The sequence below is a fragment of the Jaculus jaculus genome, chromosome 2 (genome assembly GCF_020740685.1).
Source record: "Jaculus jaculus isolate mJacJac1 chromosome 2, mJacJac1.mat.Y.cur, whole genome shotgun sequence".
NCBI lineage: Eukaryota > Metazoa > Chordata > Mammalia > Rodentia > Dipodidae > Jaculus > Jaculus jaculus.
The window spans coordinates 111,873,226-111,896,418 of record NC_059103.1 but is presented as its reverse complement, the minus strand read 5'-3'; the positions used below and the strand labels follow the sequence as shown (position 1 = coordinate 111,896,418).

General features: G+C 38.8%; 1 protein-coding gene across 13 annotated transcripts in view; it reads left to right on the top strand.

The window, feature by feature from the left end:
* Ptpn13 (protein tyrosine phosphatase non-receptor type 13) overlaps nucleotides 1-23,193 on the top strand; it is a 216,730-nt gene that overhangs the window by 85,484 nt on the left and 108,053 nt on the right. For 12 of the 13 annotated variants that reach the window (XM_045142565.1, XM_045142567.1, XM_045142566.1 and 9 more), the window contains one exon: nucleotides 4,848-5,411. The exons of the other annotated variant lie outside the window; for it this stretch is intronic. In XM_045142565.1, coding sequence (XP_044998500.1) covers nucleotides 4,848-5,411 — 564 coding nt within the window. The remainder of the gene's footprint in view (nucleotides 1-4,847; nucleotides 5,412-23,193) is intronic. 13 annotated transcript variants of the gene reach the window in all.

The following is a 23,193-nucleotide window of genomic DNA, read 5'->3' as shown; positions in this document are numbered from 1 at the left end:
ACAAGGAAGTTATGCATCGTGTAGGTGGAGACTGTGAGAGTATCATTAACCTGGCAAAGTGTCATAGTTCTCCTGCCAGATAGGAATATTTGATTTAAAAATGATGGTTTTCAGCTGATCGCCCCCTCTCTATAGGTGCGTCTCTTTTTTCTTCGAAAACGCAAACAAAACCAGGCCTGGGCTGCTGGATGCCAGGCATAAACCACTTAGGTCAAAGCATCTTTTCCCAACAACTTTCTTGTCCTTTCATCTATACTCAGCTTCTCGCTTTAATGCTTTTATAATTAGTAGCTCTTAGAATGCTGCATTATATCATTTGTGACCAGTTGTACCTATGACTTCAAATCTTGTTACATCCCTGCCACCTTTTGCTCAGCTTCCCTCAGATGCATTACTGCTCTCCCTTTTTCTTCCTCTCTAGCTCCTTATTCTGTTTTACCATCCCTTTTTTGGTCCTGCTGGCCACCTGCAAAGACCATGGTTTCAACCCAGAATAGTCTTTTATAAATAATTGGCATAAGACTTTGAATTAATAATTATAATGTTAGCAAAATATCATTTGAAAATCTAGAGAACAAGTCAAACCATTGTTAAATTTGATGTATTTTATAGAAGCAGAACAGCAAGTTATTACAGACTTGTAAATAAATTTTTATTTTCATTTGTACATTCTTGTTTGGGGTTTTTTTGAGACAAGGTCTTAATATGTAACACAGATTGGCTTAGATTGTACTTTATAGAATGTAAAATTATAACCCTTTAGGCACTTAATAAATATGTATTGAAATATTTTCATATCTAGTTAACTTATATCAAGACCATAAAATACTACATGTATAAAGCAATAGCTATCCAGGAACCACATAATTAGATCTTATATGGTCAGGGAGAAGACATGGCTTCCTATAGTTGGCATGGCCAGTGAGTATACTGTTAGTAAGTACTAACAACAGAGAAGGTAACTTACCTCATACATGTGGAACAGACTCTTACCATATGTGGTAAATGATCTGTTTCCATTACAGTGACATTAGGGTAGACTACTTTGAGAAAGTCTAATTCAAAATAAAATTATAAGACAGGAAGAAACTAGTTATGAGAAAGGTATGGAATGTTCAGGGAAAAAGAAATGTCTGTACGAAGGCCCTTAATTATAGAGAGCTGACAAAGAAAAGCATGTGGCTTGGGTAGAATGAAGGAAATAGAAATCATACTAAAAAGATACAAGTGGTAGACTTGAAAGGAGTTTGGATCTTATTGAATGACAATAGCATGCCTTTATGCTTCATTGACCAGAACAGTGACATGGGATTCCGACTGCTCAATGGAGGCAGCATTGAAGTGGTCTAGTCACACAGTAATACTAATGGGGAATATGATGATAGTGGTGAAACTAGAAATAGGTGAAATAAGAGGTCTTTGAGATTTTTTTCGTTTGTTTTTTAAATATTTTTATTTATTTATTTTCAAGCAGAAAGAGACAGAGATAGAGAATGGGCACATGAGAGCCTCTAGCCACTGCAAATGAACAGGTGCACATGTCACTTTGTGCATCTGGCTTCATGTCGGTACTGGGGAATTGAACCTAGGCTGTTATGCTTTGCAAGCAAACCCCTTAACTTCTGAGCCATCTTTCCAGCCCTGTCTTTGAGAATTTGGAAGTGCCAGTACTTGCTAATAGGTTTGATGCTGGGATTAAGGAAGATAAATCAAAGGTACCCCTATTTCTATATTGAGAAATCACTTAGATAATAGTGCCACTTATTGTGGTACAAAAGACTAGAGAATGAATAGTTCTGGATGTGGGAAACAGAAGATCAATTTTAAGCATGTACAGTTTGAATTAAAATCATGAAGCTTTCAAAAGAGATCAGTGGTAGGAACATAAACTTTGGAGTTTTCAAGTATAAATGTTTAAAGTATTGTTAATAAAGTTGTATGAGGGAAAGTGAGAAGATGGAACCCTAAACCCTGAGTAAACCCAAAATTTGGATGTCCAGTAGAGGAGAAAGTAAAAACAAGTATGAATGAGTAGTCTAGGAGTCTCTTACAGAGAGGAGTGGCTCAGCAAGGGGCTGAGGTCAGTATCAGTTGCTGAGAAGTAAGGTTTACACAGGAAGCTTCCGCTGGGTTTGACAACATGTTGGCTACTGGGGGTGTGTAATGAGGATTGCAAGATATGGAATAGTTGCAAATTGACTAAAGTAGAATAATGAATGAAAAATAAATTAGAGAGATAGTATTTAAAAGCAAATGTAATAACAAGGGAGGAGTTTGGCTTGGTTTGGTTTTTTTTTTTTTTTTTTTTTTTTTAGGAGAAACTAGATTGTGTTGACATACTAATGGAAAGATTCAATGAAAAGGGGAAGTAATAACAATATAAGTACATAGCAGAGAAGTTAACCAAATAAGTGAATTTCTTGGTAAAGTAAAAAGTGAAAACTCAGAATTCATATTGGAGCCTTGCCTTCAACTGCTTGAGAAACGGGAAAGATCTGCAGACAGAGGTGGGCAGGCAGAATTAGTCATGGAAAGGTCAGAAGGCACTCCTGTCATAGCTTCTATTTTCCTAAATATGAGATAGGATCATCAGCTAACAGAGTCAAAGGTGGGAGATTTGAAGAATGAGGAAAGCAAGTGAGTGAACACTAATTAACACATGATGTAAAGGGTACAAAGTAGTCAGCCATGAATATATGGTCTTGCCACAATAACCTCCTGCTACGTTTTGTCCAAGGTTTGTCCACTTGCCCACATTCAGGACAGTAGAAAGAAGGTGGATGGCTGCCTTCATCCAAGATTTAGTTCTTGAGTCTTCTCAAGGATTATGCAGCCTGTACATTTCCAAGTATATTTCTGTTCTCAGTCATTTTTAGCAGTGTCAATTTGTGTATGAATGTAACATACTCCTAGCTACTATAACACAGCCATATGTATCAGTTTTCAAATTACCTTAGATTAGAAGCTAGATTTTGTAACACTCTTCGTAGGTGTAGTACAGTATATTTCTCAAAGTTTGTAGCTAATCCTCAAATAAGTGATCATTTGCTGTGACTCAGAAATAAATTTACCCTGTCTACAATTTTTAGATGAAATTTGTTATCAGTGAATTAAAGCTTATAGTTGTTATTCTGAAGAGAGGATTGATGGCTTCAAATGAATTAGCAAGCAGTTTGTTGTTACTAAAAAGATTTAGACACAGGTTTATGTTGCATAGCACATACATTGTTGAAGAGAAATCAGAAGATAACACAGGAAGCTTTCAGTGTCTAGGGGCTATTGGATTAGTAGCTAAAATACTCTCTTCATTATTTTTAATAGTAAATACATATACATACATACATATATGCACACACATCTTATCTTTGGTATTGACCCAAAGGACTCACATAATTATTATCTGAGTGGGCATTTTTATACATCATAGGCATTTTGGTATAAAGACAATTATTTATAGATTGCTATCTTCAAAACAAGCAGAATAGGGCTGGAGAGGTGGCTTAGCAGTTAAGTGTTTGCCTGTGAAGCCTAAGGACCCCAGTTTGAGGCTCAATTCCCCTGGACCCACGTTAGCCAGATGCACTAGGGGGTGCACGTGTCTAGAGTTCGTTTGCAGTGGCTTGAGGCCCTGGTGTGCCCATTCTCTCTGTCTGTCTTTCTCTTTCTCTCTCTGTCTGTCACTCTCAAATAAATAAATAAAAATAATTTAAAAAAAAGAAAAAAATGGGCTGGAGAGATGGCTTAGTGGTTAAGCGCTTGCCTGTGAAGCCTAAGGACCCTGGTTCGAGGCTCAGTTCCCCAGGACCCACGTTAGCCAGATGCACAAGGAGGCACACACATCTGGAGTTGGTTTGCAGTGGCTGGAAGCCCTGGCGTGCCCATTCCTCCCTCCCTCCTTCCCTCCCTCCCTCCCTCCCTCCCTCCCTCCCTCCCTCCCTCCCTCTCTCTCTCTCTCTCTCTCTCTCTCTCTCTCTCTCTCTGTCACTCTCAAATAAATAAAAATAAGTAAACAAAAAAAATTGAAAAAAAAAGAGAAAAACAAGCAGAATAACCTCTTGGTTTTAACTACATTGAATTCTAAAGAATAAGAATTTTGTAATTCCATTGGACAAATAGTGATACATTATGTTCTAAGAAGGAAAATCTTTTAGTATGTAATGCTCTACCATGGAAAATTATCTTCTTTCATAATTTAAATGAAATAAAATTATCTGGATCTCAGATATGAAAGTTTCTGAAAACATATGTGATTATATAATAGAATTTTGAACTTAAGAATTCCAAGTACTATAATTTTATTTTTATCCAGAGTCTTTGTTTCTCCTCTAAGCATATTTATTTAAAAGGTCAGAATATACTATTTAAATTATATTTTTGGAAGTAAAGGCTTCTACTATATATTCAATTATTTCAAATTATTTCATAGATATTTAATATTGTGAAAAACCAGAAAGTATTAACAACTTTTCCTGTGTTTTAAAACCAAAAAAAATTACCTTTGATTTAAAAAAATATAAAAAGTGAATTCAAGAAAAAAATTTATTATACAAGATACAGTAGGATGGAGTGTATATCTCAGTGGCACACACAAGAGTTCTTGCACACACAAGGTCCTGGTTTTGATCTCCCAAACTGCAGCAACACTACTAGGAGACCTTGGACCATAAAAAGCTATGACAATAGCATCTCTTTCTGTTTGTATTCTCACCGTCACCGTCATCCCGTTCATCTCTGATCTCCTTGGAGAATTTAGGAAATTGCCAGCACGTTCACTATCAGTAGTGGGTTACATTTCAGTTTATTTTCTAAAAGTTCTGTGCATACATGATAGATTCTTATCATTCCAGGAAGAAGCTCCACTTCTGATGTTCTAGACATACCCAAGGCTCCATTCTCTCATCAGACCTTTCTTAACAAAGGGCTTAGTAAATCTATGGGATTTCTGTCCATCAGAGACACACAAGATGAGGAGGATATTTTCAAGGACATTTCATCAGATAATAATTCTGGACAGGAAGATTCTGAAAATACCTGCTCCCCTTACCAATTCAAAACTAGTGGTCCACAAAAAAAAGTTCACCCTGGCATTGATGTGCCTTCTAAGAAGAAGATTTGGGCTTCATCCATGGACTTGCTTTGTACATCTGACAGAGACTTTTCTGGAGAGACTGGCAGGTTTCAACACTGTCACCCTGAGGCAGAAACAGGACGGGCTTCAACTACTCCTAGAAAAAAGGAGGCAAGATACTCAGATGGAAGCATAGCTCTGGATGTCTTTGGCCCTCAGAAAGTGGATCCAGTATATCACACACGAGATTTGCCTACCTCCTTTGCAATATCAAATGCTTTGGACCGAATTCGAGAAAGACAAAAGAAACTTCAGGTTCTGAGAGAAGCCATGAATGTAGAAGGTTAGTAATTTTGTGTGTGCATGACAAAGGGTTTAATTGAAATGTTTGAAAATGTGTTTTGAAATAAAGAAGGGTTATGAAACCATTCTATAAGTCTTTTTTCCACTCTTAAGCCATTGTGTTCAAGTCACATTACCTTCTCTGTACTTTTTATTCACCTGCCATCAAAACCTTATTGAAGTATACTGCTTCTTAAAGTCATACCTAAAAGCATGCCCAGTGCAGGCCCTTTGTGATGCCTCAGTATTATTAGACTGCAACTTTCTCAAGGACAGACAGGGTCATACTTTCTGCTTTGTGTACTGTTTTGTTGGGGGCTTCACAAAGTGGCTGGTTCATGGAAACAAGAAGCAGCAAATCCATATCAACAACTGGAGGCAGAATAGTATGATGGTGCAGGGCCTTCTAGACTGCCCAGCTTCAGGCCCAACAAGGCAGAACATTACAAGATGCAGGGCCTGCCCCTAGCCTTAGGCCCAGGTGGACAGAACAGCATGAGACACAGGGTCTCCCAGCACCACCAGTTTCAGAAAGAGAAGCATAATACTGAATTGTTTAACTTGAAATAAAGCTTTGAATATCTTCTAAATCATCACAGTATTTAGGTTTTCAGAAATTCGAGGCAGTCTAGATTTAAACTGGTTACTCCATTTTATGTCCATGAGACCTTACATCAGCAGTTTGAGTGATCTGTCCAAGCTAGACTTATCCAGTCTATAAAATCCTACCACAAATAAATTGATAACATTGTTTTATAGTGATTAAACAAGTTGTTGCATTTTCAAATTGGGGACCATAAAAGCAACTTTATAAATGATAAGTTCCTATCCTTCTAGATCCAAAATACCTGATTAATGGGGAAAAAAAAACATTGGAATGGAATAAAATTATGATCTAAAGGTATTGGGCTGGAGGGATGGCTTAGCAGTTAAGGCATTTGCCTGCAAAGCCAAAGGACCCAGGTTCGATTCCCCAGGACCCATGTAAGCCAGATGCACAAGGAGGTGCATCTGGAATTTGTTGGAGGTTGCTGAAGGCCCTGGTATGCCCATTCTCTCTCTCCCTCCATCCCTCTCCCTCTTTGTCCGTCAAATAAATTAATTTTAAAAATAAAATATTTAAAGGTATGGATACAGGCTGTTTTTAGAATAAATTCATGCAATTAAAAAATAGATTTTCATTTATTCTGGTGTGTTTTTAAGATAGTAGTTTCAAACTACTCTTACTGTGCAGCCCTGTGACATGCTGTCTTTTGACAACTTTAGGCATTGTTTTGCTGCAGAACATATTCTTCTAGTAGTGTTTTATTTCTCATAAAAGAAACTTTGTAATTTTTCTTTAAATTAATAAGTTACATATTAGTGAGAAATCTGGAGTTATGGAGCAAGTAGTTAAGTATTTAGTTGATGTCATGGATTTGTTTTTAACATACATTTTATTAAAGCAGTAAACAACTTTATAAGACTTGTATAATGTCCTTCATCTGAAGAGGTTTAAAGTCTGCCAAAAACAGGAAATAAACATTTAGGTATTTGTTTATTCACTTTTTAATTATCACTTTTTAATTTTTAGAATTGTAATGGCAAAAGTAGGCACTACCTGTGTCTTAAAAGAGTCCCACTTCTAGGCTGGAGAGATGGCTTAGCAGTTAAGTGCTTGCCTATGAAGCCTAAGGACCCCAGTTTGAGGCTCAATTCCCTACGACCCACCTTAGCCAGATGGACAAGGGGGCACATGCATCTGGAGTCCATTTGCAGTGGCTGGAGGCCCTGGCACACCCATTCTATCTCTCTCTTTCTCCCTCTCTTTCTCTCTGCCTCTTTCTCTCTCTGTCACTCTCAAATAAATAAAAATAAACAAAAAATATGTTTTAAAAAAGACTCCCACTTCAGTAAGCCAGGCGTGGTGGCACACGCCTTTAATCCCAGCACTAGCACTCAGGAGGCAGAGGTAGGAGGATCACTGTGAGTTCGAGGCCACCCTGAGACTACATAGTGAATTCCAAGTCAGCCTGGGCCAGAGTGAGACTCAACCTCGGGAAGATAAAAAAAAAAAAAAAAGACTCCCACTTCAGAAGGTGTATTTCATTGCTCCTTAGTGTCACACAACAGTTTGTGTGTGAATAATGATTTATCCTGGCTTCTTACGGACATGTCCTCATGAAGATACATATGTAAAGAAATTATACCCATTACAAAAAAGACAGTCTTCAGTGTTTCAAACAAATAAAACTGTGACAACCTTAAACTAGAGCTAGAGAAGATACATGCTAATCTAGATTATTCTGACATTTAGAAGACTGGGTAGTATGTTTTCTAAAAGGTGAACATTAAAAATTAAACCATAATGTTCAGTGTTCTGGTGTGTTAGTTTCAAACTACTAGGTGTCTTAATATTTAGTAATTTAATAGTACGGATTAGTGAAACTTAGGACTTGTTTTGCCCTTGAACCTTGGTTTAAAAATTAAATAAGATACTAAATATTAGTGGAACAGTAACATGTTAAGCTATAATATATTAGTAATGTAATGTATTTTTTTTTTATTTATTTATTATTAGAGACACAGAGAGAGGGAGAGGGAGAGAAAGAATGGGCATGCCAGGGCCTGTAGCCACTGCAAACAAATGAATTCCAGACACACATGCCACCATGTGCTTCTGGCTTACGTGAGACCTGGAGAATCGAACCTGGGTCCTTAGGCTTCGCAGGCATGTGCCTTAACCGCTAAGCCATCTCTCCAGCCCAGTAATGTAATGTATTTTGTTTAAATAGGTAAATTTTACTTTGACTGCTCCAACAAAATAAATGTAGCATATGTTCCTTTTTTTTCCTGGAGTGGTGAGTGTGCACATGTGTGTAAGCTTTAATAGAACTTAGTTAGGACAGCATGTTCCCAAACTAGCATTATTTGCAAAAAACAATGCATAATCATTTTTGAGCCTATTTGCTAAAAAGGTACAAGTAACTATCTTTTTAAAATTTTTATTAACATTTTCCATGATTATAAAATATATCCTATGGTAATTCCCTCCCTCCCCACCCCCACAAGTAACTATTTTTGATTCATCATTTCAAAATTTGGAAATTTTAGATTTGTTACAAGAGATACAAACAGTGGAAAAACTTTCTTTGAACAATAATTCTGAGCTGAGCATGGTGGTCCACACCTTTAATCCCAGCACTCAGGAGGCAGAGGTAGGAGGATCACCATGAGTTTGAGGCCACCCTGAGACTATAGAGTGAATTCCAGGTCAGCCTGAGCTAGAGAGAGCCCCTACTTTGGCAAAAAAAAAAAAAATCCTTCTTTGAATGGTTAGATACATGACAGTTTCTATCCTGAATCTTTCTTATTATTTATTATCACAAAACAACTACTATGTTTTGCCAGATGATATTTTATTTTTAAAGAGATTATTTATTTATTTTATTTGTATACCAAGGGAGACAGAGAAGAGACGCAGACAGAGAGAGGGGGAGAGAATGAATGAATGAATGGGAGCACTAGAGCCTCTGGGTGCTGTAAGTCACAGCACTATAATTTCTTTACACACCGATGGATGTGCCACTCTGTGCATCTGGCCTTACATGGGTACTGGGGAATTGAGCCTGGATCCTTTGGCTTTGCCAGCAAACGCCTTAACCACTAAGCCATTTCTCCAGCCCCCAGATGATATTTTAAAACCCAGTAACAATTATGCAAACAAACCTGAGAATGTTGGTTTATATTATATATATTAAATAGTTATATCGTAAGTAAACCTCCATATTTTCATTTGTAAGTTTGTATTTGTATCATTGTTTGCAAGGCTGTTTGAGGCATGGAATTCAAACATAGTAATTTTTTTAAATTTATTTAATAAGTAGGATCTTTGTATGAACTTATGTTTTTGGAACCATCATTTTCTTCCGTCTTGTCCCCATTCCACTGAGGACCCTGCTCAGTGGTATTCGTGGTACTCACTGTGGGGTTGTGGGTTGAGTTGTGAAAGCAAAAATTAGGTGCAGTGCCTCTGGATATTTCCTCCCACCCTGTGGCTCTTAAATCTTTCCACCCCCTCTTCCACAGAATTCCTTAAGCCATAGTTGAGTGTACTTTAAATCTTATTTGGGGTTGAGCTCCCAGAAGTTTCTAGAGTTCTGCTTTGGTACATTTTGAGTGTCTTCAGTGTCTGTCTCCATTAACCTGGTACAGGTTGTCAGGCTCACCATGGAAGCAGCACCCTTGCTCATCTCGCCAATTCCTCTGTAGCTCACCTAGGCTCTAGCTGATGTGCAAGTTATGATTCAACCCCTGCCAGGGAGTCAGCTATCTTGTCTTGTCTTGTTAATAGATTTTGCTTGTCCTTGGTTTTTACTGCCTTCTGAAAAAGAAAAGCAGATTCTCCAACAGAGAGTGAGCTCAGCATAGGTTAAAGGGGATAAGCACTGTTAATTTAGAGAGATTTTGATATGGGTAGCCTCTCTTTTGGCCAAAAACTAGTGTGAGTTTCTCATTGGAGACCATAATCTTGGTCTCTGTAGGATTCTGACTGGGTTCCCAGTTCCAGGCATGGGTTCCTTTCCACTGAAGGGGATCTCCTAGCCAATCAGAAAGCCACAGGTTGCCTACCTAGGCTGGGTGCCACCATTGCACAAGTGTGTACATCTTGTCAGTCTGGTTGCTTTCGTATAGCTTGTTCAAAACATTGTTGAACATTTTCCCCCAGCAGCTCATGTAGTGCTTTCAAGCACTATATGGGCTAACCAACTGCGAGCTGGCTTCCTTCCAGATTCCAGTCAGATCTCTCGATGTTCTGTGTCAGCAGCATGAGGTGTCTTCAACAATAGGGTCTTACCTTTTACCTCATGCAGACAATCAGGTGCTTTGTCAGAAGCCTGTCTTGTTTTGGGGACCTCATATGTCTTTCTGATCAACAGCTCAATATGGAATGTGACCCATTTCTGAAATTGAGAGTTACAAGCCAGAGACAAACATTTGAGAGCTAGGCCTCATTCTACCTTCTCCAGGGCCCTTCTTACCAGATAATTCCCCCATACTCCTATTGAAGGTTTTATCTATTAGTCTACTATCCAGGATGAAGGAGTCTATGACACCAGTTCATTTTGGATTTAGTTCTGTGTGTATCTTCCCCCACCCTCCCATTTCCCTTCCCCCAAATCCTTCCATCCCTGTTATTGTCCCTCAAGTTGCCTGTCAGATGTGCCTGCAACTCCAGCTATTCAAGGTTGTGAACCACAGATGAGGGAGAACATAAGGTGTTTGCCTTTCTGTGCTTGTGTGAGTTTGCATAGTATGTTCTGTTTCAAGTCCATCCATTTCCTACAGATTTCATTATATCATTTTTCCTTACTGAGTGGAATTCCGTTGTATAAATGTACCACATCTTCACTACCCATTCATCAGACGATGGGCATCTGGGTTGATTCCAGTTCCTAGCTATTGAGCAGCTATACACGTGGTTGAGCAATGTCTCTCAAAAGCAGTAATTCTGATTAGTTATGTAGTAACGTAGACTGGGGCCATGCTGTCCCTTTCTGCAGGTGAGGTAAGCTGTGCTAGCTGTGCAAACAAAAGTATGGCTTGTTAACTCATACACAAAGAGAAATGATAATAGAAAATTATATATATCCCACTTGTCTTATTTAATTCTCATGAAAAATAGACTCTCTGTCCTTTTTGTGTCTGGTAAATCAAGCAGAAAGCACATTGGCCATATTTACATGGTTCCTTCTAAATACTCAGTTTAAAACATGGCTACTGCATAAAATTTGTGTGATCTTTAAACTGGCAGTTGCTAATGGATTTCAGTAACTTTAGGATTAGGAGAGGTTTAGAGTATACCTTAACTAAACATATTCTTGAAGATGTAATAATATTCTCCATTGCACAGAACTAGCTAATGATGGAGCTTCTGTCATATTGAGAATTGTTGGTTTTATCATGAATTTTTCAGTTCCATTCTAAAGATGTTCTACCATGTATTACTTCATTTGATAAAATAAAATTAAGCCTGGCTTGGTGGTACATGCCTTTAATCCCAGCACTTGGGAGATAAAGGTAGGAGGGTCAACATGAGCTCAAGGCCACACTGAGACTACATGGTGAATTCTAGGTCAGCCTGGGCTAGAACAAGACCCTACCTCAGAAAATAAGAAGAAGCAGCTGTATGCTGGGTCTAAGAATACAGTGGCATAGTACTGCAGCCATAGGTTTGATTTCCAGAACGATAAAAACAAAAAGAAAAGAAAAAGACTTATCACAGTATTCAATAGTAACTAGAAAAATGAAATTGCTGCATTTTAATTTGTTCTTTGGGGCTTGCAAGGCAGATCCTTGAAAAAGCAGCATGGTTACCTCCTTCAGCAGCAGCTGTGTAACCTCTCATGGATGCAGCCCTGTCCTCTTGAAAGGAGTCCTTACATCACAGTAGCTGCTCAGCTGATAGCAACCAGCCAACTAGCACAAGAGAGAGAGTTCACAACTGGACAGAATCTGGACACAGCCTAAGTCAAATGGCTCATTTTCTAAGATTCACAAAAATAGACCAATTTGCCAGAGCATATCCATAATGTTTAATAACAGAGCTTTTTTTTTTTTTTTTTTTTTTTTTTTAGTTTTTTGAGGTAGGGTCTCACTCTAGCCCAGGCTGACCTGGAATTCACTACGGAGTCTCAGGGTGGCCTTGAACTCACGGCGATCCTCCTACCTCTGCCTCCCGAGTGCTGGGATTAAAGGCGTGCGCCACCATGCCCGGCTCAGACCTTTTTGTTGAATCAAGTCTCTTGAGCCCTATGGTAATATTCCATTAGCTTCCACTGGTTTTAGGAAGAGACCACAGCATGTCAGGAATGTTGTTGGGAAGATTTTTTTTTCCTTCCTGGTAACCTGTACATTCAACCCACACCTAATAAGTCCTTTGTCTTTCCTTAACAACATTATAATATTTTAACACAGTAAAGCAAGATAGTATTATGAAAGGCTAAAAAGGAGATTTTATTTCTTTCTATAGTACACTGTGCTATACAGCAGTTGAGGAAAAGTGAAAATGTGATGGCATTGCTATTTCAATTGTTCCATTCTTTGGGAACAGAATAAGAAAACTGGGATCAAAAGAGGTCTCATTAAAAAAAATTCATTGGGCTGGAGAGATGGCTTAGCAGTTAAGCGCTTGCATGTGAAGCCTGAGGACCCCAGTTCGAGGCTCGATTCCCCAGGACCCACGTAGCCAGATGCACAAGGGGGTGCACGCGTCTGGAGTTCGTTTGTAGTGGCTGGAGGCCCTGGTGTGCCCATTCTCTCTCTCTCTCTCCCTCCCTTCCTGCCTCCCTCCATCTATCTGCTTCTTTCTCTTTCTGTCTGTCGCTCTCAAATACATAAATAAAAATGAACAAAAAAAATTTTTTTTAAATCACATTTGTGCTAGAGAGATGGCTTAGCAGTTAAGCACTTGCCTGTGAAGCCTAAGGACCCAAGTTTGAGGCTCAATTCCCCAGGACCCACATTAGCCAGATGCACAAGGGGGCACATATGTCTGGAGCTCGTTTGCAGTGGCTGGAGGCCCTGGCACACCCAATCTCTCTCTCTTTCTCTGCCCTTTTCTCTCTCTCTCTGTTGCTCTCAAATAAATAAATAAGATTTTTAAAAAATCACAGTTAAAGTTTGAAAATTATATATTATTACTGTGACTATCAAACTAACACAACCTTTCAAGTAGTAAGTTGGCAGGTAGGTAGATAGATAGATAAATAGATAGATATAGTGGAGAACAAGGGAAGAAAAATATAACATCAGTTTCTTTTGTGGAAACCAGTTTTAAAATTTGACATCAGTTTTTTTTTTACTCTTAATCTTACATTGTTATACCTGAAAATAGTTTATATTCTGTTCTTCATGCGTTCTTCCCTATTTCCATCATTTTCCCATGAACACACTGTAATTTGATTATTGTTATTCCCTCCCATTGCTCTCTTTAGTCCCCTGCCCCCATTCCACTGAACCCCCTCTTCTTTCCAGGTAGTCCTTCTTATATTTTGACGTGTCATTCTTTCTGTCCTCCATTATCTATGTCATAGTGTCGGTGGACTCAATATTTTGCAGGTCTTCCGTAGGTAGCAGCATCTACTATGATGTCAATGAATGCCCCTGTCAGACAGATAATGTTCAGAGGACCATGCCCCCAAACACTCATTTGCACCCTTGGGCTCTTATGTTCTTTCTGCCACCTCTTCTGCAGTGTTCCCTTGAGCATTGGAGGAAGTGATAGAGATGTCTCATGCAGTGCTGAGCTCCCAACTGCCTCTTATTTTCAGCATTTTGATAAATTTTTAGTATCTCAGTACCCACAAGCCATCATTTGGAGATGCTTCTGTGGCCAGTGGTGAGAGCAGCACTGATCTATGGACATAAGCATGTAAAGGGCAGTTTGATGGGTACAACATATTCATGTAGCAAAAGAGCAGTGGTAGGGTCCCTCCTATGCTCTATAACCTTTCAAACCATAGGCTTTTGACTCCATTTGCAATACCAGGCATGAATTCCCTCCCATGATACAGGTCTCAAATCCAGTCAGCATTATTCTGCCTCTTTCAAGTACATCTCAAGACCTAAGATTTTTATGGGTTTATTAATAGTAGTGTCATAATACATGAAATATGAAGAACAGAAAAAAACTATTTTCAACAAAAGTGGCTGTGGTTAAATATTATTTGTTTATTGAGCTAATGGTCAATCAACTTCACCTCAAAATTAAATATTGCTTCCTTCTTTCAAGCTCTTTGACCTCTGGTCCTGGCCTAATTTTATTGTCCTGTCACAGCACTGTGACAACAGCTGAAAATCTGTTGGGCAACCAGAATATGTGAATGCTTTTGCCTGTGAGTTTGCTTTCACAATTAAAGCATGTCTTAGTGTTTTATGTGAAAAGACTGAATTAGAATTCACATGTCAAAGAAAGGAGGAGTTTAGCACTGCTATGGGTTGCCCTGAAGAGGACCACTGTTTACTCATACTTTCTGCTAAGATCCCAAACTGCTAATCATGAACTATTTCAATTTTTATGTCTCTTTCATATTTCCCTTTAATTATTTTTTTCAGAAAATAAGAAAGTAAAAACAATTCATGATTGGATTGCTATTTAGGTGATTCTGTGTAATAAGATTTTTTTTTAATTTTTTATTTATTTACTTGAGAGTGACAGACACAGAGAGAAAGACAGATAGAGGGAGAGAGAGAATGGGCGTGCCAGGGCTTCCAGCCTCTGCAAACGAACTCCAGACGCGTGCACCCCCTTGTGCATCTGGCTATCGTGGGACCTGGGGAGCCGAGCCTCGAACCGGGGTCCTTAGGCTTCACAGGCAAGCGCTTAACCGCTAAGCCATCTCTCCAGCCCTAATAAGATATTTTTAAGATTCAACGTTTGTTGCATTCATCTTAGTTGCACAGAAGTAAATACCAGTGCACAGGAATTTTTTGTTATTTTTCAACAATCACATGCATTTTAAATTCTAATGATTTTATTATTATTCTCCTAGGATTACAAATGTATTTTGTATATCTTAAGAACACTCTTACAGAAGAATGAGCAAGTTGATCAGGAAAAACCAAGTGTTTCCTATGTGTGCAGAGCTGGATTATAAGGATATTTGTATTATAGCCTGGCATTATCCAGTAGAACATACACATTGGAGGAAATACTCTGTCCCTACATTACACTTTTCTAGCCATGAGCTGTAAGAGGCTAGGAAGCAATTGTAATTAGCCAGTACAACCAAGGAACTATTTTATTTAACTTTGTTTTATTTACACAGCCAAATTGATTAGTAGCCATTATTTAACAGTACAGGTTTAGACCATTCCTACATAGTTAGTCCAGTATAAAATACCAACACTTAACTGAATATAAACATAGGTTTTAGAATAATTTATGAAGCAATGAATAATCAAGAACTCTTCAGTGTAACTCAGAATTCAAGTGACAGTAGACATTTACTTTTTTTTAAGTTCAGCTAAATGGATAAAAATGAAACTTCATTTTCAAACACTAAGGAAAATTAAAGGTGAAACCAGTGTACTGTATCTCTAGTATCTCTATTCCTAATTTGGTCAAAAAGTATAAACCTAACTTAAGTCTACCCATAGTATTATTCACAGACTGAGAAGCATAGGATGATATGTCTTAAGTAATATTACAAATGGATCTTGCTAACAATATATGTCATCATAATTTTTAACACCCAGCAATTTTTGCTTGTTTTATTTTTATTTATCAATTTGGTGCAGGAGGAGGGCACACAAGGGTCTCTTGTCACTGCAGATGAACACCAAATGTGTGTGCTACTTTTTTAACCAGGCTTGATGTGGGTGGTGGGGAATTGAACCCAGGACAACAGACTTTGCAGGCAAGCAGCCTGGCTTTGAACTGGCTATATAGCTGAAGATGGTGTTGGATTTCTGATTCTCCTGCATCCACTTCCCAGTGCTGGAATTACAGACAAACACCAACAAGCCCATCTACAATCCAGCTATTCTACCCTTCAAAACATTTTATTTCTACTCTCATCTATATCTCCAAAACAGGTTGTTTGTATCTGTCTGCCATGGAAACCTCGATACATTCTCTGCCATTAGCCATTTAACAATGTTTCATCACTTGAGTCAGATAAATTCTAGCTTCTTGGGTCATCTAATCTGAGACTATGACTGACGTTCCAGTCTCATCCTTTAGCATGGCCTTTATTCCCACTCTCTGTACTCTTTCTCTTTCCTTCTCTCCTTCTCTCTTCCACCTCCTTTGGTGTGTATGTACAGATAAATAGATATATGTACCTGTACATTTCTATATAGAATTTTCTTTGCATTTCTCCATGTACTTATATATACAGTGAATGAAAGAGCTATTGCCTAAATGTGTACCAACCCACCTAAGACTGCTTTATATTCCTTGCCTTGGTTCATGTAGCCATCTATCTATTCCAAACATGATCAGAGCTTTCAGACATTGTCCACTTACCTCCTAGTTTAGGATGATGACCTATGTGTTATATTGAAATGATTACTTTTGAAGAGTTTGTTTCTCCTCCTACAGACTTCAGGAATTTGATCTAGTCTACTCACAGCTATATCCTTAGAATCTGCCATTGCATGTATGGTGGTTTGATTCAGGTCCCCATAAACTTAGGTGTTCTGAATGCTAGGTTTCCAGCTGATGGAGATTTGTGAATTACAGCTTCCTGGAGGGAGAGGATTGTTGGGGGCGGGCTTATGAGTGTTATAGCCAGTTTCCCCATGCCAGTGTTTGGCACACTCTCCTGTTGCTATTGTCCACCTGATGTTGGCCAGGGGGGTTATGTCCACCCTCTGTTCATACCATCATTTTCCCTGCCATTGTGGAGCTTCCCCCTGAGCCTCTAGGCCGAAATAAATCTCTTTTTCCCACAAGCTGCTCTTAGTTGGGTGATTTCTATCAGCAATGCAAACCTGACTGCAATAGTAAAGTGGTACCAAGGAATGGGATTGCTGCTAGACACCTGACTGTGTGGCTTTGGCCTTTTGGAGCTGATTTTCAAGAGGAATGTGGAAGGAGTTGAAACCTTGGCCTAAGAGATGCCTTGCAGTGCTATAAGTACAGCTTGATGGACTATTCTGATCAGAGTTGAAAGATCTGAATGCAATAAGAACTATGGACTGTGAGATTTGGCTTATGAGGGTGAGAAAGAGCTTTGCTTGGAGTGGGCTAGAGGCAAATTGTGTGAAAAGCTTGCTGTTATATCCATGTCCTGAGAAGCTGTGCAGGGTTGCTTTGTGTAGAAATGAACTGGTGTGAGCAGAGGGATATGGCACAGAAAAAATGAAATCTTTGGGCCTAAATTGCTGCCCATTCACCTGCACATTGTTTGAGAGATTACAGCCTTTGAGATTGGGCCAGCTGACCTGCACTGGGGCAACAGGAGGAATGTTGACTCTTGAAGAGGCCTGAGTGCTCAAGGAGTGTCCTATTTTTCAAAGTCTGCTTTATTCCCCCCTGGATTAACAAATTGGCACCCTACCTGGTATTGTGAAGTATAAGAAACGCAGGAAAGAGAGAGGGTCATTGAGTTTGCAACACAGTCTTGTGTTTTGGAAATGGCCATGGGCAGTGTGAAGCAGGTTTGCTGGTTGCCTGCATGGAAACTCCATGGGACCATGAGGATGAACTATGGCTTGCAGTGGAAACCCAGTGGTAATGCTGTGACCACGAGAAAGCTGCTAAGGAAGGAAAGCTACCAGCCCCGATGAAGTTTTCCAGGACTGTGAGTAGCCTTGCTGAAGGGGTGGAATTGGAACTCCAGAGACTTGTTGCTGGTTAGAATTATCAGACTTGTAGATTTGTCAGTGACTGGAGTTGTTGGACTTGAAGCAACAGAGTTTGATGTTTTCCCTGGTTGTTTTAAATCATGTATTGCTTGAGTATTTCTTTGCTATGCCCGATGCCATATTTTGCAGTTTGAATGTTTATTCGATGCCATTATAGGGTTTTTGAGGTTATGTTTTGGTATTATGGCTCAGTTAAAAGATCTTGGACTATGGGAATGTATGAACATCATTGTAATTGATAAAAACTATGGGGACTTTTAAAGTTGGACTTAATGCATTGTATTTTACATCATGTATGGATATCAGCTTATGGGGGCCAGAGGTGGAATGTGGTGGTTTAATTCAGGTGTCCCCCATAAACATAGGTGATCTGGATGCTAGGTTCCCAGTTGATGGAGATTGGGAATTAACACCTCCTAGAGGGAGTGTATTGTTGGGAGCGGGCTTATGGGTGTTATAACCAGTTTCCCCAAGCCACTGTTTGGCATACTTCTGTTGCTATTGTCCACCTTATGTTGGCCAGGGGGTGAAGTCCACCCCCTGCTGATGGCCATCATTTTCCCTGCCATCATGGAGCTTCCCCCTCAAGCCTGGAAGCCCAAATAAGTCTCTTTTTTCCCACAAGCTGCTCTTGGTTGGGTGATTTCTACCAGCAATGCAACCTGACTGCAACAGCATGTGACTTACACAGGTACTAAACCAGTATTGTTAATATAATCTAGTATTGCAGTGGCTATTATGGAACTTCAACTCATTTGTGGTGCTACTTCAGATGTGAGATATAGTCATTCTCTCTGAGGAGAAATCCCATTTTGTCCACTTCAAGAGAAGAAACACATACTCTTCAGTCATAAGATGAACAACAGCTATAATACGTTTCCTGTTGATCTCTGATTTTGAAAGCTTTAGAAGGGCCGGTGAGATTAGAGCCATAGAGCTGGTACGAGATGAGTACAGCTCGCCCTGATCCAAGTCACGACCCAGATATGTGGCTCCACATCACACAGGAGCCCCTAGGAGGCTGTTGATGGGTTTTGCCATGCATACCTCCACCCATATTTCATACATTGGGGGTGGTTCAGTTTATGTCCCTTCTCACTTGCATACATTAGTACTTGCATAGCTTTTGTCCTCCAGATTATCTAAGGAGATTTGGAGCCAAATTCTGCCAGGTCTGATGACAATTCTGTGTGCTTCTATAGACTGTGGCCTCTATAGAATCACCCAGCATATAAACACACAGCAGTATGACTCAAGTTTCTTTACTGTGCTTGAAAATTAGAGCATTTCATTTATTAGGGCCCATAACCTTTAAAAAAAAAGTGAGGATTTTTCATGTTTTATAGTTCTGAGTCATAAAAGCAGTCATTTTAGTTCATTCTTTCTAAAACTTATATCTCTTATTCAAGTCACATATTGACGGTAAAGAAATGGCAAGCTAACAATTTAATTTCTATTATCAGAGTTGGCTGTGTAACACTATGCATATTGCTTGTCTGAGCTTGCGACTGTGTGTCTCTTGTAAATGGTGACTTTTCGATGGCAGTTTATGCTGGCCTGGATTCACTTCAATGTCAAAACTTTACACTGAAATAGCATTACACAAACTCAGAATCTTAGCAGTTCTTCATAATCAAAGCCTGACACCTTAAATATTTAAGTATAGCATTCATGGTCATGTGCCAGAACTTCATACACTATGAAGTGCTGAGCACAGTGTGTACTGTGGGGGATGTGACTCTTCATACACTATAAAGTGCTGAACACACACTTCTTTACAACTAGTCCCTCTTCTATTTTGACGTCTTCTTTTCCCAAAAGCATATTCATATTTATGATATAAAACAGCACAATAAATTAAGGAATATTTAATTAATAAATAATAATAAAAACTGCTGTTTATAGGCTTAAAATATAACTAAACTTCTATACATCTGGGAAATGTGACTTTTAATACACTATGGAGGGCTGAGCACAGTGTGTACTCTGGGAGGTGTGACTCTTCATGCACTGTGCATACTCTGGGAGGTGTGATTCTTCATGCACTGTGCATACTCTGGGAGGTGTGACTCTTCATGCCCTGTGGAGTGCTGAGCACAGTGCGTACTGTGGGAGGTGTGACTCTTCATGCCCTGGGAAGTGCTGAGCACGGTGCGTACTGTGGGAGGTGTGACTCTTCTTTGTGAGGAGCTCATGAGAAACCATGCAGCCTCCTAGGAAACTGCTTTTGTGGTTGTACAAATGGAGTCAATATAGTAGTGTTGGTGTGAGTTTTATTCAGAGGGTGAGGCTAGAACTAAACAGAAATAATACATGTGTCAGGTTTTCATATCTTATATTCTTTCAAAAGAATATTTTTGTTGTTTTTAAAAATGTTATGACTATTTTCATACATGTGCCTAATGTACATTGATCACAATCTCCTCCCATGACCTTCTGTTGTCACCACTTCCTCTCCTCCTTCCATAGAACCCCCACTTCTTTCCAACTAGTCCCTCCTCTGTTTTGATGTCTTCTTTTTCCAAAAACATATTCATATTTATGATAAAATAGTACAATAAATTAAAGAATATTTTTTGAGACTGCTGTTTGTAGGCTTAAAATATAATTAAACTTCTATACAAATCTTAATTATTTTTTAAAATTATATGTTTACTTATTTGCAAGCAGAGTGAGAGAATGAATACAGTACGCCAGAGCCTCTTGCCCCTGCGAATGAACTTCAGATGCATGTACCACTTTGCGCATCTGGGTTTTGACATAGGTACTGTAGGGAATGGAACCCAGACTGGCAGGCTTTGCAAACAAGTGCAGGACCAAGGCAGTGAGGATGGGAACTCATGTGGGTTTTATAACATGTGTTTAGATGTGTGTATTATAAGGCCATGGCATATGCTTCAAAAACTTTAGCATGCAGTAATACCCTACAGATGTGTAGAATAACTTTTTTTTTTTTTTTTTTTGGTATTTTAAAAAATATCCTGATCAGAGCTGGAGCAGTGTCACAGCAGTTAAGGCACTTGCCTGTAAAGCATAATGTACCCATGTAAGCCAGACTTATGGTGGCACATGTTTCTGGAGTTCATTTGTGGTGGCTGGAGGCCCTAGCATGGCCATTCTTTCCACCTCCCTATCTCACTCTACTTGCAAATAATTAAATAAAAATATTTAAAAAAATAATCTGAAGGCTAGAGAGATGGCTTAGCAGGTAAGGTGCTTGCCTGCAAAGCCAAAGGACCCAGGTTTGACTTTCTAGGTCCCATGTAAGCCAGATGCACAAGGGGGTGCATGCATCTGGAGTTCGTTTGCAGCGGCTGGAGGCCCTGGTGCACCCATTCTCTCTCCCTCCCTCTCTCTCTCTCTTTATCATAAATAAAAAAATTTTAAAATGCTTAAAAATAATCTGATACCAGTTAAAATACTGTTTGAAACTGGAAAATAAATATATAAAAAATTATGATATGGTTTGGGATTTTTCTGTGTTTGGAAGACTTCATAGTAATCAGGCATTTTTATAAATCACCCAGTTTATACATTTCTGGGACATGGACAAATATCAAGTGTAAGAATTATACATTCAAACAAAAACAGAATACATATTTATGGTATCTGTGTCCTCCAAAAGAAAGACTGTGATAATGTTAAGATGCTTTATTAAAAACAAGGGTTTACCTTCATTTCACAGTCTGTAACTAAGGAAGAAAACCACTTCTATATGGTTAGTATTTATTGGAAACTTCTATATATGTGAGTCATCCCCAAAAGCCAATAAATGTCTCTGTCTGAATGATCTAGGCACATGTAACATGGGCTTCTCCACATAGCCCAATGCAAGGTAGCCTTAACAAAAGACACACAATTTTATGATAATTCCTAAAAAATAAATTTTATTATTTAATTTAGAAATGAAAGCCCTATGCTTACAAGGATTAAATCTTTTTTGTAAGTATGACAATATAAGAAATTTTGACATAGAACTTTAATCTGATTATAACCTTATGACAGTGTAGTAAATATTATGTGGGAATTTTAATCAGGTTACATCTTCCATGTTATTATATGAAAGTAATATGATTAACAGCATTCTGAAAGGAATAAGGTAGCTCACAAAATAAATTCCTGCTACTTCAGGTAATATAGATATTTCTACCCTACCCCAGTCTTGGAAGAACCAAAACATTCCCTGCCCTTTGTACATGAGGCTAGTCATCTAGTTTGTGTTGCTAGAGGACCAGTCCTCCAGTCACACACATATTAAAGTAATGCCTCCCACCCCCTAGTGTGGTACTGAGAACAGCATTTATAGATAAAGAAGCAAACAAAGAAAGATGATTTAATGTTAGTTTTTTCATATTTTATTTTTATTTATTGTTTGAAACAGAAAGAGGGAGATTGAGAGAAAAAGAGAAAGAATGAGCATGTCAGGGCCTCTAGCCACTGCAGACAAACTGAACTCCAGACACGTGTGCCCCGTGTGCATCTGGCTAATGTGGGTACTTTGGCTTTGCAGGCAAGCACCTTAACTGCTAAGCCATCCCTGCAGCCCAATTCATTGTTAAATTTTTAAGGAGAATTATCAAGGTTGCATATGTCTTATGGAAGAAACTTTGAGATTAAAAACAGTTTTTTAGGAGCTGGAATGCTCGCTCAACAGTTAAAGGCACTTGCTTGCAAAGCCTACCAGCCTGGGTTCAGTTCCCAAGATACCCACATAAGCCAAATGCAAAAAGTGGCACAAGTATCTGGTGTTTATTTGCAGTGGTAAGAGACCCTTTCATGCGTATACATACACATGCAAATAAATACATAAAAAAATTAAAACAGTTTGGGCTGGAGAGATGGCTTAGCAGTTAAGCACTTGCCTGTGAAGCCTAAGGACCCCGGTTCGAGGCTCAGTTCCCCAGGTCCCACGTTAGCCAGATGCACAAGGGGGCGCATGCGTCTGGAGTTCATTTGCAGTGGCTGGAAGCCCTGGCGCGCCCATCCTCTCTCTCTCCCTCTATCTGTCTTTCTCCCTGTGTCTGTCACTCTCAAATAAATAAATAAATAAATAAACAAAAAATATTAAAAAAAAATTTAAAACAGTTTGTCAGCTGTGCCAGTATTCTGAAGAAAAAGAACTTAAGGCATAGACTATACGAGAAAGAAAATATGAATGCATGAAACAATACAGAAATATTTGTAAAGCATCACCAGCAAATGAAAGTGAAGATTTAAAAATTACTTATGTTCTTATACTTGCTCTGCAGAAATAGTAAAGAAACAGTAGGTTCATGCACTGCTTTATATAGTGTATTAAATTGTTTTTCCAACGCATAACATCTCAGTGAAAGGAAGTTTTCTACTCAGTTCATTGTGACTTCCTGCTTTCCTTCATACAATATCAAAACCTTACTATCTCTTTAAATTTGAGTCTTCTCCTTGGCCTT